At 43.7% G+C, this 15954-nt stretch overlaps 1 protein-coding gene across 1 annotated transcript; it reads right to left on the bottom strand.

The window, feature by feature from the left end:
• Positions 1-1092: 1092 nt before the first annotated feature.
• On the bottom strand, positions 1093-6156 carry pex19 (peroxisomal biogenesis factor 19). The gene is made up of 8 exons (XM_035429425.1): positions 6024-6156; positions 5401-5483; positions 5068-5230; positions 4500-4585; positions 3500-3673; positions 2661-2834; positions 1939-1983; positions 1093-1855 (listed from the first exon to the last, which is right to left on the bottom strand). The coding sequence occupies exons 1-8, from the start codon at positions 6085-6087 to the stop codon at positions 1769-1771; spliced, it is 876 nt and encodes a 291-aa protein (XP_035285316.1). The 5' UTR covers positions 6088-6156; the 3' UTR covers positions 1093-1768.
• Positions 6157-15954: the final 9798 nt, after the last annotated feature.

The raw sequence follows: 15954 nt of genomic DNA, 5'->3' as shown, positions 1-15954 counted from the left end.
TCAATGTCAAGCACTTAAAAAAAATATAAACAGTACTTGGTATAAACGAGAGTATAGTTGTAAAAAATTGTATGCTCTCGATTGTAGTTGCAGCTTAGGTTACTTAATGGTCAAAGGATATGTGTTAGCATATCGAGGAAAATTGTGTTGACAGTGTTGACGTAAATACTGACAGGCTTCTCTCAGTGCCGACGGACTGGGTATTGTTAAGGGGCTTTGAACACCGTGTGACAGCCAGTAGTTTAAAATCCAAGCCCATTGCGTGTTTAGCACATACACACAAAACTCTGGTTCTGTTGCCATAAATCTCTTGGAATTCCTGCTTCCAGCAGTTGAAACAGTACGTAATTAGCAGGAAATTTTAAATTAACCTGAAGCAGAAAAATTAAGTTTTTCTAACCCATGTTTGGGGCTTCATTGTGAGACAATATAAGGTTCTGCTCATGTGTATGAATTCTCCATGTTTATATTAGGTCAGACACAGAGCTTGTGTAAGTGGTGACGGTTTGTGGCCATCACAGTTACTTCCGTGGGAAACCGTTAAAGTAGTCAAACGCGCTGTGCTGTATAGATACGAGGCATGGCCAGCCGTGGCGTAGCATGAGATACCTGCTCAGATTAGTCACAACCCAAAAAGGCTGTCACAGTTCCAGTTTTAAAAAATTCTGAATTTCTTTTGTCCATCTAATTTATACATCCTAAATGGTCAAATGTAGGCCCATTACAATCAATTTAACATGGGTCTAATCATCATGTTTAAGCTCTTATACCACATAACTGCATCGCAACTAGAAAACTGCTCTTAGCAAAAACAATTTGGAGAAGCTGTACCAGTTCTTATGCAGTTCTTGAGGTTTGAACTCTTGCAAAGTCGGGTGTAATGGGCCGGTTATGAGAGAGCATCACAGAAACATCCAAACTCAAGACAGTGAATCACAAAAACTATCACATTGGTACACAAACACACTTTGACTTTCTGAATGCGATGGATTTGTGTGTCGTGAGTTCCATTGCTCTGCAACAAGGCTACAAGACACCACATTACCACAGTACCATCCCCAAACTGAATGCAAACACAGTACCAGTCACTAATAGTGTTCACCCATTTTATTTGAACAGATTTAACATTATATTTAATATTTACAGAGGATATGTTCAGAATCAGCACTGAAAGGGTGGGTCAGTGGGTTAGAAGTTATTTTATTTTAAAAACCAGATATATGAGCTCTTAACGGAAGCAATCACTGGTGTACCTGTGCATCGCCCTCTCACGCACACACACACACACACACACACACACACACGCACTGCACCACAGGCTCTCTCACTCTACACCTTCACACACACCTTCACTCAAGCACACGTCCACAGCAGCGACAGTTGTATCAGAACCACCATCATCCAAGGTTTATCGTGGAGCAGAGAGCACCTCGCCCGTCATAACACACTACCGTTCCTCCCACACAACCCCACCCCAAACACTGCCTTGCCCCACCCTTAAACGCCACGGTTGACTTTTGTAAATCATGTCTAAAAATCTGATATCTGTATATAAACAATATTGTTTAATAGAAACTGGTGGTGAGGCCTGGGGAAAGTCCTGCATCGTTTCTCTGGCCAAATCCGAGGCCGGAGTCCACTTGGGGAGGGGGGGCGATGGGGGGTAGGGCGGGGTTTCATCACAGGCTCCGCGATGATGTCACTCGATCTCCAGCCGGAACGCGTCTCCCCGAAACTCGCTTGTATCCGACTGGGCCATTTTGGGGAATCACATGATCAGGCACTGCTCCGCTGCTCCTGCCCCAGAGGGTCCCGGGAGATTCAGAGACTCCAGGTCAAAGTTCATGCCGGGAGGCTGAGGACGAAAAGAGAGGGGGAGGGATTTAGATCACAGATTAACTGTCTAACTGGCTGACTGGATGACTGACATCCACTCACCGCTTCTCCTGCCAGCTCTTTTGGGGGCTGTCCCAAATCCTGCAGCTGTGAAACAAGGAACAGAAGCAAAATTATCTTGAAACCCCCCAATCCTTAAATAGCACATTGTAACAATTTAGCCTGTTTAAACTGTAATTCCAAATTCCATCACGTGCTTAACATTTTAGTGGTATTAAATGTAATTTGATATGTAAAATGCAATTTTGCTTAATGGTTGATTTACTGTCATTGCCTACTTTCATTTAGCTACAGATTTTATCGTTTTTGTCGCGACAGGCCACTTGTTCACGTTATCACACATTTATGTAGCCTACAGCATGACTCTTTGTGATCTGTCATTGTCATTTAAATACATCAGCGGTACCCTTCTTTCATTCCTTCCTTCCCACCTTAGTAATACCCATACATCAACCCTTTTGTGTCATAACTTCTCTCAAATGATTTGTTCAGTCTTGTGGGACTTGCAGTCATACGCAGCACAACCCATTAATTCACATTTATCAGCCCCTTAACCGTTTGAAGACAAGGTTTCTTGGAACGTTTTTTTTTCCCCCAACATTCCAAGTCAGTGTTCTAGAACTCCTTTGCTTTCAATTACCAGCAAGGATTGTTACATCAGCATTAGGACGTTCAGTTCAAGAATACTTCAGCCACATATTTGTGATCTTACACCTTAAAGGATAAAACATTTAAATCACGTCCTTCTCCCTCCACTCTCATACCTGCTGCATGAGCTCCAGGATGCTGTCGAAGTTGCTCTGACCTCCATCCCGTCCGCCCTCCCCCTCTCTCTCAAACTGGCTGCAGATCTCTCCCATGATCTTATGCTGCTGCTCATAGCGATGGTACTGGTCAGGGGGGAGGGACTGACGATTGCAGCTCAGCCAATCAGGGTACTGCATCACAAATGACAGAGAGGAGGCAGGTGACTTTTGAAGTCAGGGCACAGTGCACAGCACTTGCCCAAATCACACACACACATGCCAAAAACATGCTAATTTACACAAGCATGCACACACACAAAAATCAACATAAAAATGCATATGCATGCACACACAAATACACCAAAACGAAAAAACATGTACATGCATGCACACGTTTGAGCGCTCACATACATACTAGGCATGGTGATTTTCAATTATTTCACAGATCAAGTGATCGCATAATGTGCTCAATTCCAAATCTGTCCCTAACATGGGGAAGATTTTTAGACTAACCATTTATTGTATAGAAGATTTATGCATGCATAACTCACATCTGTCTTAATGCTTGACCAATAAACAGTCAGTGTGACATATGATACAAAGAATTTTATTCATAACTCACTAATGTTGTGCAATGCGCACCAGCAAATTTTGACTGGCTGTGACGTATGTATTATTTTTCTGTACACGCCAATCCAATGACCGTTCTAAATTAATGCGCATCCGCCTGGCTCGATAAATAAAGTGGAAATTTGTAAGAGCAAACAAGTTAACAACAATATTGCACACATGCCCACAAATGTACGTGTACACACAGACACACAGAAACTCACACACTCTCACACAAAAACACAAACCTTGTCCGTGATCTCTTTGAGTGAAGGGTACAGGACTTCTTTAGACAGAAGGTTCTGCATAATGGACTGCATTATGGGTAGGATGTTCCCATCGTCCCCAGCCCCTTCTCCGTTGTCATCCAACCCCAGCCCTTCTAGGGTCTTGGCCAGGTCCTCACCAGCCAATCCTGAGCTCTGATACAGGGGGGTGGAGAAAGGAGGAGAGAGGATGAGTTATGTCTGCAGCTTATGCAGTACTGTCCCTCCCTCAGACACAGCACAGTTGCCAAGGCGCGGGTGTAGCGGGCGTAGCTCGGCCAGCTAGCCAGCAAGCACAGCCAGGTGCAGTAAAAGTGAAGGCCTCGTAGCCGGCTACCGTGACAACACTCTGGCGGAGCTACCCTCGTGTTCAAAGTAATGACATCGCCCTTAGCTAGGGGTGATTTTTCCTTTGGCTGACTGGTAACCCGTTTTGTCTTTGGAGCCTTTGGAAGAGTGACAGGCCCGGGTTCAAATTCCATCTCTCGGGCAAATCTATAACTCATTACACATGCTCCCAGCTCCCAGCGACTGATCGCCAAAAAAAGAAGACCACATCTATCGTAATGTCGATACGTTATCTTCTTCTGCTTTTCCCATGCGTCCGTCTGTATTACCGCATGCTCGTGCATTTCCGTTCTTCTTTTGAGCAATCACGTTTTTCCACAAGAGGGGACGACTCCCACAGTCAATGAACATGAACATGCTCATTCAGTTCTTTTTTTTTTTTTTTAAAACCACATTTCTTCAGATTCCACTCTAAGAAATATTTTTTCACATCCGTCACCTACGCCGGTATGTTGATTTGTGTGCACAACTGAAACGGCAATATTTAAGAATGTCAAATCACACTCAATAGGTTATTGAGCCAGTTCATGAAACGGAGTACCTTTAAAATGTTTAAGATTACAAAATGTGTAATTATTACCATGACTACGAAAATAAAAGAATGCCCTCTGCAATAGGAAGGGGGCGGATCTACCTGTAGGTTGTCAGCATTTTTAGCCAATCCACTGAGAGTTTCTTTCAAACAGGAAGTGAATTCTTGCTGGGAAGCCACATCGGTTCCTGTTTAGTATAGAATACATACTTTAAAATATTAATGGTGATGAACTCAGCCAAAGTCTTGAATGCAACATACACTCACATACAGAGTAACGCGTGCGCACACATGCACGCTCATGCAAACTCACACACGTTCTCACACATGCACTCACACATACACACGTGCGCACACATACACATTCACAGACACACGTGCGCAGACACGCACACACACACTTGCAAACTCACATACAGAGAGATGCACGTGCACACACATGCACGCACTCACATACACACACATGCACGCACTCACTCACATACACACACATGCACGCACGCACTCACATGCACACACATGCACGCACTCACATACACACACATGCATGCACTCACTCACATACACACAGACACACACACATACATGCGCACACATGCACACACACACACTTACAGGCAGACGCCACATGTGCCGATGCGTGCACGTTCGCCCACTCTCACTCCCTTACCCACTTTCCCCGCCGCCTCCGACAGCTTGTGGAAGTGCTGCAGGAGCTCTGGCTCCTCCTGCGCCAGTTCAGTCATAGCTTTCTCCCATTCGTCCCGGGCCTGGTTACACATCTCCCCCTCGAAGAGCGACTCGAAGAACTTACTGTCCTCCAGCAAAGGCGGCTGCTGGGCACAGACAAAGAGGCACTGACACACTGCTGGAGACAGCAACGGGGGGGGGGGGGGGGGGGGGCGCGACTACAGACAGTAAGTCACAGACCGAATCGGGGCAGTTTAGAGGGATGGTAAACCCGAGGTGGGACTTGCGGGAGAGGAAGACGAGCGAAACGCACCTTCTCGCTGGCGGAACTGGTTGGGGTGTCCGTGCTTGGGGGTGGTGGGGCATTGTTCGTCTTGTCAAAGTCATCCAGTGCACCTGTTACAGGGAGGAAAGCGAGTTTCAACAGGGATGACAACAACAAAAAATACTAATGATGCTGAATTTACTATACTGTAATGCTACTGCGCTGCACACATATTGGAGGGAGACTATTCGCTTACACAGTAACGCCGAAATATAACATCACCCACGTTCTGTGGGAGGTGCGGAATTTTTCACGTTCTGCGCGAGATGATACAGCTAACTACTTGGCTCCAAACTGCTTGCGCGAAGCATCCACAGGGACTGATAGCGGACATGCTGCGACAGACTGCAACAACATCCCACCACTGCCAAGAGTATTACGAAAAACGAACAAACAAACATGTTAGCTATTGCACAGGGAAATAAATCTAGCTGGTTCGCCTTTGGACCTTGGCAACTAAACCTGCCTGCTTGAGAATATGTCACGGTATAGCAGGCTGACTGCGTCGTCTTTGGGCCTATTCGCTTCGACCGCTAACTAACATAATTTAACGAAGCTCGTGCTCCCATCCAACAGTAAATATTAAACACAAACATTAATTACAAACATACTTTCCAACAACTCCTCCAGTTCGGTGTCAGGATTTCCCGCAGCTTCAGACGATGCTGACGCCATCTTGACTTTACCCCCTGACAGCCGACGCGTTTAATCGACGTAGTTACGCCATTCTGTGGGCGTCCCTGAGAGGCGTCCTTTGCCCGTGATGCATTTTGGGTAATGTAGTTATTTATTACCACTGGTACACTTTAAAAAACTCGTCAGAGGTCACCCTTGCTCTTGAAATCATCCACTCTGTCTCTGAGACTTCAGGTTTACATTTGAACGTAAAGCGTGAATTGATTGAAAGACTGTGCCACATTCGCGATTTCCAACATTCCGATCATAGATGCAGTTACATATTTGGAGATAGAATGCCGAAGATAAAAAACTAAGGGTATAATACATTTTACAACAATTATATTTCAAAAAACCCCACAAAGAACGCAATTGAGGCGTCTTTCTCTGAAAGGCAGAACTTTAATAACTAAAGCAGAAGGCATTTCTCGGATTACGTATGCTTCTTTCTCACGATACGTAGATAAATACCTTTAAAGATATAGACCAGCTGCTAAAATAAAACACATTACATTTTTTTTAAATCAGTCATTATGAATACCTATGAAAATGTGGGATTTTTTATGTATACACTAAATAATACGTTTAAAATAAATTGGATTAAGCATCTTTTTAAATGTACAACAATATGGAACTGGATAATCCTAATCACATTTTCCTTAAAATAGGAGAATTAAAATTTATTTTAGCTTGCAATAATAATGTTGAAAAAAATGTGATTTGTCATCCTGCTTTTAATAAACAGGTGCTTATGGCATGATCAATGAGGTATTAGCATAATTTTTCACCACACCAATATTTTATATGGAACAATAAGGATATACTTTGTGAAAACATTTTTTCCAGAATGGTTCAAAAATATAATTTCAGTGGGTCAGCTTTTCAACATTAGTGGTGTCCTATGTAATTGCCAGGCATTTCTTCTACATGATCCCGATAACTCCTAAACCAGTGGTAACCAACCCTGTTCCTGGAGATTTACCATCCTGCAGGTTTTCACTCCAACCAAACAAAGCACACATCTCCTTAGAGATCACCTTGAGCTGCTAATTAGTGGAGTCAAGTGTGCCAAATTATGGTTGAAATGAAAACCTACTACAGGATAGTAGATCACCAGGTTGGTTGGTTACCCTGTTAGCAATAGTATTTGAATGGACTGCATTTATATCGCTTTTATCCATCTCGTTGGGAGCAATTAGGAGTTAGGTGTCATGCTCAGGGACACTTCTACACGCCCAGGGCGGGGGATTGAACCTCAAACCCTTCGACTCCCAGACAACCGCTCTTACCTCCTGAGCTATGTCGCCCCTGTGTATGATGCAAACCCTTCTGGTGTAATTATGCTCTTTAAAGGTTATACAAACGTTGCTACTTTAGCAGCTCCCCTTGTTGAAATAGCTGACTCGGCAAACAGCATTTTGACTCATCTCTTAAATATTGCAACCTTAGGATTTATAATCTTCCCCAAGAAAATGCGGCCTCTGCTTTGCCTGCAATGGCACTTTGGAATAATTGAGTGAGCAATTTATGTTGGAATAAAATATGGACTCTCCTGCAAAAATGTGTCTTAACTAATAAGATTAAAGAGGTTATATTCAACATAATACATTGGTGCTACCCAGTTAGATCTTTTTCAGTTAAATTCAGATCTCATATTGAGATGAATTTCACTTTTTGTGACTCAAGTACTGAGGCTATGATTCATTTATCCTGGAAATGTGAACACACCCAAAAACCATGACAACATACTTGCAGGTCTATTTTGAACAGTAATTTTAAACTGCCATTAGAAAATGTAGCTTTTGGTTTCTCGAATTGCGACAGAACATGGGAAAAAATAATGCTTTCTAATTAATCTTATAATTTCCTTCGCAGTTGGCGTCTCAATTCATTCCAAAGGCGTTCAATGGGGTAGTGGTCAGGGTCAGGCTTTGAGTCATCACTTACATAGAACAACCTTAATATTCATCATCCTTTCCAAGAAAATGTGGCCTCCGCTTTGCCTGCAATGGTACACTGGAATAATCGAGTGACCAATTTATGCTGGAAGAAAATATGGACTCTCCCAGCGCACTTGTACCCACTGTTCCACAGTGAAACCCTGATGCACTTTGCGAGGGGGGGGCGGTGTGGTTGTGGTGCCGGCTGCAGGCGGAGAGATGGGGGGAGAGGTTTAGCCGGCCGGAAGTCACAGCTGTGGGCGGTTACGTGATTAATTCTAATCTTTATCTGCACCACCTGCAGTGAGACCTGGGTTCGACGGATGGGCACGGTAACCAAAACAGCAACAGCAACAGCAACAGCAACAGCCATGGCAACAGCAACAGCAACAGCCATAGCAACAGCAACAGCAACAGTGACACTGTACCGCTGTACATAATAAATCCGTGTGCATCTTACCACTCCACCATCTCTCCGCCTGTAGCTGGCATCGCAACCACACCGCCCCCCGACACACTTTCATGTGTATTCTTGCCCGAGGCTTCAGGAGTTATTCCACATAACTAATTTGCAAGTGTCGAAGGGCTTGGTTCTGTGCCCTTAATGGCTCCTTCCCAGAAGTCCACATCACCTGACCCTTTGGTGAAGGGAATTCCCCATAAGCCTTTGGAGCACTTTGATGTTCTGGATGTAAGGATTTAGGCATGGTCACAGGGAGGAAAACAAGTTTATCTGAGTCCATTAACCTGTAATGTGGATGTTTGTGCGAATACAGATTTGCGTATATGTGTATTGACTGGGGTGTACTGAAATAATGGGTGGCAAGACTTGTACCCCGGAGAGCAAGACTATCTACTGCTGCCAGGCATTCATCTAATTTTTCACTGACATAAAGACCTTCTGTCCGAGCAGGTATAGGTGCTACTCATCTGGGAATTTTGCACATAGTGTTTCCGCCCCATGAAAATGCGACTCTAAGGATCTATCTGGGCACTCAGACTCAATCAGCTATCCCATAGCAGCTGCACTTTCGGCTATCATAACAACACATTACATTACGTTTATTTAGCAGACGCTTTTATCCAAAGCGTCGTACAAAAATGCATATCATGGTCATTGGAACAACTAACCAATCAATATGCGCAGGAGGTAACCCGATTAGAGTGTTATCCCATAACCGGGGGCGACATAGCTCAGGAGGTAAGAGCGTTTGTCTGGCAGTCGGAGGGTTGCCATTTCAATCCCCCGCCCTGGGCGTGTTGAAGTGTCCCTGAGCAAGACACCTAACCCCTAATTGCTCCCAACGAGCTGACTGGTACCTTGCATGGCAGCCTTTCACCGTTGGCGTGTGTGAGTGTGTGAATGGGTGAATGAGAGGCAACGATTGTAAAGCGCTTTGGATAAAAGCACTATATAAATGTAGTCCATTTATCGTATACAAGGCCAATACACTCACTGGTCCTCGGGGATATGCACTCTCGGGACAGCATACATGCAAACCACGTACTTCAGATGCACTGAAAAGGGAAAACAGTTTATAATGGCACCGTGACAGTTGGCAATAACCAAGGATAGGCAGTTCCAACGATGCTGAAAGGTAAACATTGTATTTACGAAGCAACACAAATAAAGACTGCTATTATATAAGTAGAGAAAAGACACACAATTAAACAAACGAAGTCAGAGAAAAGGAACACTGAGAGATTACTGATGTATACCCAAAATGGTCGTACGAGAGGACTATTGTACCAGGAGAACTGTTAAGGATATTCTCCCTGAATGTTTCTTTGAGCTTCCCTTAAATGCAATCCTGAATAAGCCTTCCACTTTACATGCTTCCTTTTGTATGGCCAAATTAGATCTTGACAGGAATCCCCACCACCAAGAGACCCCCCCCCCCCCACCACCACCACCACCACTCTCCTCCAGGAAGTATAATTCCCCCTCCCCTATAGACACAGGGGAACCATAAAAATCTAGTGACAGTAATAAGATACTTTATGTGTTGGAATGTGACCTTATGCTCATTCTCTTAGATGCTTTTCCAATACATACTTGGGATAAACCTCCCTGTACCATCTTATAATAGCTCAGTGTTCCTGTCGGTATAACATACGGTATCCCCCTGGATTTCAGATGATATTGTAAACAACCCACAACATTTATCATATCATTCCCAGTTATTTACGTGCGCATGCATACAGCATAATGCTTACATCGGTCCACAATGTAGGCAATGGACACCCAGGATCCCATCTGACCCAACAGTGCCTGTGGGTGCTTTTTTATGACATGAAAACAGGCACTGTCCCGGTCATCTGTTTATCCTCGTTCCTGCAGGCCACAAGTGCTGGTGGGGTAGGAAAAGGCCACGGGACTCTTCCACGCCAATCTGCAGACTGTGGGGGGAATTGTCTTTCCAGCTGTGTTTACGGCCTGTAGATATTTTTTGCGACCTCAATCCTGTACATCAGTGGAATTTGGCAAGAACAGCCAAAAATGGACCCTTACACGGACAAAAACTTATAGCCATCAGGAGCAGGGGCATAGCTAGAAATTCTAGGAACCCCTGAAAGAATACTGCTTTTTACTTACCCAACAGCCTGAAGAATTGCAGTACATCACTATTCATTTGTATAAACTGCATGTATGTGCCAGAGCATAGTAGAGAAGACTAAGACAGCAAGTCTTAGTCTTCTCTACTATGCTCTGGCACATAAATGCAGTTTATGCATCCAATGTATTCGCAGTTTATTTATTTTATTTGTATAGCACTTTTTACAGATGAAATACAAAAGAACATTGGGCAAAAAATTCTGGCCTGTACTGCCAAAAAGCAAGCAACTGTGGTAAAAAAAAGAAGAAAAAAAAAGAAAAGAAAAAAATATTCCAGTAGGAGAAAAAATCTTGGGAGGAACCCAGGTATAGTGGGGCAGCCCATCCTCCGCTGGCCAGCCTGGTGTAATATTTAAGATAAAATGAACGGTAACAGAAATGGAATGAGGGATCTAGCAGAGCAAATGATGAAATGGGGTAGTTACAGTTAACCAGCCGGTACTGTAAAAACAGGCAGTCCGAGCAGAGTGACATGTGGCAATATTCAGTTCAGAGGGGTGTAGTGCTGCATCTGGGCCTCCAGGATGCGTCATGGCGTGGGCTTGAACCAGGGGAGAGGGACGGGGCTGGAGCGGTCTGCGAACTGCGAAGGGTGGTGGGGGAGGGGGGCAGAAATCCCTCTGGAAGAAAACAGAAGAAGAAGAAGAAGAAGAAGGAGGAGGAGGAGGAGGAGGATCAGACACTGCGCAATTATGAGATTAGCTTGGTGCATATGTAGGGGCCTGAGGGTAACAGGCGAAAGCCCCTGCAGCACTATGCTATGGCAGTAAATCTAAAAGATGGGAAGAAGGGGGGTGTACACAACCACGAGGCTGATTCAGAGAAGACACAAGAGCAGCAAACCGGAGCATTTGCATGCAGTGGAAGGGCAAACGCACGGTCAGCTCAGCCCACATGACAGCCCAGTGGTCCTGATTCACCTTTCCCAGGCAACATTAAGACAAGGTACTGACCAAAGAGGTAAGTTCTGAGCCCACACTTGAAGACAGAGAGTGCGTCTGAGGTCTGAACATGCAAAAGGGAGATCACTCCATAACACAGGAGCTCTGTAAGAGAAGGCTCTGCCTCCCATTGTAATTTTAGAAATACTTGGAAGTTTCAAGATAAAAGATACATTTCTGCACTATTCTGTCAGATTGGCAATACAGGTCTACCAACACTTATTAGCAATAAATGTTTATCTTTACATTTCTATTTACATTTCTGTTTGCAGTCTGATCCAGTCAAAGTTTATTCATACTGTAAAAAAAAAGATTTTTTCAAAGAGACCTGTTGCCTCATTTCCTCCGTGTAACCAAATGTGTCACATGAGCAATAGCAGCAATGACATCACACATCTCAAGCTAGACCACTGGTGCACACCTTCAGTATGAATTATCAGTGTGACTATGAAGTGATGAAAGTGATTATGATTTAATCGGGTGATGGCGCTATGATTAGGTTGTTGAGATGTGATTTGGTGATTATGATCTGACTTGGTGACGGAAATGTGTTTTGGTGATGCGAGTCCCTGGGGCAAGAGAGGGTTTCAGTTGGCAGGGATGACATCCCATCATGCACCGCCAAACGTTGCTGGTCGATTGGGCACCCAGAAGTCCACCTGTTAAGCCACACATTAAGTGTCTGTCGCCAACTCATGCCTGTTCAAGACTGATGAGAAGCGGCAGCTGGCATCGCATGTTTCTTTGGAGAGCACATGCTTGTCTGCGAATTGATAACAATTTCAATGAGTGTTGTAGTGTAAGCGTGTCTTAACTTTCTCCAAATTGGGAAGCAAATAAAAGGGGGGAGGGCCTTAAAAAACAACACATTTCTTTCTTTTTTATGAACAAGAAGGTGTACTAGCAAACTGGCTCATTTGCCCATTGTTTCGATAATTTTAAATGACTCCCCAAATCAGAGTGTAAGAAACTCCTTAGATACACCTAACAGCGGAAGTATCCGAGTGGCGTAGGAACGTGTGCAGTCTTACCGGGTTTAATTTAATGTTATCTCAGTTATTTTACTCTAAAAATAATGCTTTAACCATTCCTCTGTGCTAACAGTTATACACAGTCAGAGGAGATTTCTGTCCGCCAGTCGTGTGGCTTCATACGAATCGCTATGTAGCTTGGCAGATGCTGACACTTCTTTGGCTTGTGTAGCCTGCATAAATACAATTGCGTATCCTGTTACGACACTAGTGTATTGGCGAGTGGCTACGATATCCTGAGTTCCATGTGTATGATAGAACCTTAAAAGTGCTAGGCTTGCAGTGGCAAGAGTCAAAGAGGAATGTCAGGTTAAAATGAATGCAGTTTATTGTTCAGTGTGTCATAGTAAGTAGTAGTAATAATGACAATATATAATGGTGCAAAAAGTGAGTGGTGAAATGGCTATTCACGTAAATGGCTTATACGTGCAGGAGACCTCCTCGAAGGAGTCTCCTCGAACCACTGCACGATTCTTCTTATATCATATATTTGATATTTGTTTATTGCCTAAGTCGTCAAATAAGGACACAGTCATGACAAAACAGTATATATCAATGATCCTGCTTGCACTACCTGGGTTAATCTTTGTATCTAGCTGGGTGCTGGGGCCCATAGATATCAAGATCTTTAGCCAGCACACCACCACCAAAAACACAAACTTGTTCACCATGACATCAGCTTGATCAAAACATGATTACATTGTGTTACGGGGAACCTAAAGCTCACGTAATGCTGATCCAATCAGATATTTTTCAACTGAGCACTGTTTCTTCATCGTGGTTGCTGACTCCCGGTCAGCACAGTTAACTGTCTGTTTGACTTTGAGGGTCCTCGAGGCAGACCTCTGTGACCTTCCCTACGCCACCTCCTGATTGGTCAACGGGAATTGAAACTTGCACGACTGCTGACACGTGAAAAATTCAAGCCGACAGTGCCCAAATTGTTTTTTTTTTCTTTTTTTTACATAAAAAAAAAACAAACAAACAAAAAAACCCATCGGGAGCCCGTGAACCAGTCAGATTGGTTCTGTACGATAGCTTATACCTTGCGAGTTCCTACAGTAAGACCAAACATTTTCTACAATTTGGCCCTGATCTGAAAAACAAAAAAAATCAATCAGGACCCCGCAACTGACTCCCCACAGGTCATTTGGGTGCCTACCAGTCTGCCTATTGAGCTAGATATGAAGTGTCTTCCGTAGACCAGCTTGATTAAGCCGACAATGAAAATAGCTGTTGCTAGTGCACCGGCTTAGGCATGCTGATAGTAGGTGGTCATGCTGGTAGATAAACTTCATGCTAGATTAGCCTATTTTAATTGCTGTTTTAATTTTTTTTTGAACAAGTATTTTCAATTTCATATTAGCTAATGTTTTAATTATTTGTTGTTTGATTATTGTCTTCTTACCTAACGTTCTTCTCTTTTTCTTTCTGTCCTTTTTGTTGTGCCTAGGCAGTATTGCAAGGGAGGGACTCTCCCTCAGTGCTTCTCCAAGGTTTTAAATAAAGTTTGATGGTTCCAGCACAACCCTCTTCACCCATTGTATGCTGATTTTTTTTTTTTTTTTTTTTTTTTAAACAGTTGCCTGATCGGGCATCATAACAAATTGGGGGGAACAAGGGGGAAAAATTTTATTTATTTTTTTATTTTAAAAAATGCACATTTCATATTTGTCGTGCTGTGGAGACTTATTGATTGCTGGCTGACCGGGAAGGCTGGCTGCCTCTGTGTGCACAGCACCATCAGCGTAGACAAGAGAGCGATCTGATCAGGGAGCGTGCCGAAACGATGCAGAAGTTCACACCATGGCCCAAGGCTGGCGGAAACGGAGTTGAGCAACACGCTGCACTGCAGGAACTTGTGCACCTCTCTCTCTCTCTCCTCGGCACAAAAATGAACTGTGGGCTTTGTAGCGGGGGCGGGGGGGGGGGGGGGGGGGGGGGGGGGGGCTGCAGAGGTCTGGTTGCAACACCATGGTGATTACCCCTTTGAAACCACAAGTGCAAATTCAGATGCGGGCTGTATCGGTTTCCGGCTTAAATAAGAGCTTCTGGCCCTTAATTTGCCTAAACATTTACTCCGTTCGGTGTTATTCTAGCCGCATTTCTTCGTAAGCGCATGAGTGAGAGCAAAAGAATGTTCTCGTGTTACTACATGAAATGTTCTGAGGCCAATTAGTTAATTTCACCAGGGTAATTGGTGGACACAAAAACCTGCATACACACTGACCCCCCCAAATCTGGAATTACCCACCTGTGGGATAAGTGTTGTTGCAAAACTGCTGTCAGGGAGAGGTTACTCAAACCAGCCCTCAAAATCACCCCTTGGTTAAGGGAAGTCAATGGTGACTTTGAGGTACAGGGGCTATCCCACAAACCACCTTAACCCTAGACCAATCAACTTCCCTAAAAGCTGGTAGCAAGATTGCAGCTTCTTGACTTGCTAGGTTGCAAGAATCATACATAAACCACAGTGTCCATGTATCATACAAAGGTTGAACATTATGGATGCAGTTATGGCATTATTCATTTAATTTATTTTTATATTTGTCTATTTAACAGGCATCCTTACGCAGGCATTCTGGGTAATCCAGGCATGATATACTGAGGAAACGTCATAAGGTCAGGAGGAATTTTGAGGATGGGTTATTCCCATTGAGCAAAAGCGAGAATCTAGTGTCTAGAGGGGTGTAAATCTACTGGGTTGAGATACGTTTCTGACGTAAGCGATCTATGTTAACACCAGTATAGCTCAGGTTTTACCTGGATATAGCCATGAGCTGGGTTTTCACCAAAATGCCTAGATGCCGTTTCACCAACTTTTCACGACAAAAATGTTAACTGGGTAACAGGAGCATTTGTGTAGAATTGAGCTTATTGTAAGAGAACAGAGGCATTTGTAGAACAAGGAGTAACACAGAGTTAGCTGAAGAACATAGAACATCAACAGTGGCAATGAAAATTCAATCAGACACAAGCTAACACTTTTTTAGTTGTGAATGTAAAAATCTTTCCAATCTTTCCATAGCAAAGACAAAGCTACAGAGTAGCTTAATATGAAGACAGGGGCTAATGAAGCTATAAAGTAAAATGCTTAGGAATTAATAAACTCTTACACAGTAGCCTACATATGGTCCCTACTAGACTCACTCTGTTAGATTTGAATTAACACTGTACATTTTACTGTGTAGCCTACAACTTCTTCCAGACTGGAAAAACCTTTCCTAATTGCACGTGAACAAAAAGAGAAAACTACCATCCATACCAGCTACAACTATTAGTCTACTACTACGTCACATATTTAACAACTATGCGCTCCAGCAAATTAGCCCATCATC

The sequence above is a fragment of the Anguilla anguilla genome, chromosome 8, assembly GCF_013347855.1.
Source record: "Anguilla anguilla isolate fAngAng1 chromosome 8, fAngAng1.pri, whole genome shotgun sequence".
Classification (NCBI taxonomy): domain Eukaryota; kingdom Metazoa; phylum Chordata; class Actinopteri; order Anguilliformes; family Anguillidae; genus Anguilla; species Anguilla anguilla.
Note: the sequence above shows the minus strand (reverse complement) of the source record. Positions and strands in the feature narration are given on the sequence as shown.

Coding starts and splice junctions, on each gene's coding strand:
- pex19 (XM_035429425.1), bottom strand. CDS start 6,087: ATGGCGTCAGCATCGTCTGAAGCTGCGGGAAATCCTGACACCGAACTG. Junction 5,484..6,023: donor ACTGGAGGAGTTGTTGGAAA/GTATGTTTGTAA, acceptor TCCCTGTAACAG/GTGCACTGGATGACTTTGAC. Junction 1,984..2,660: donor TCCTGGAGCTCATGCAGCAG/GTATGAGAGTGG, acceptor CTTGTTTCACAG/CTGCAGGATTTGGGACAGCC.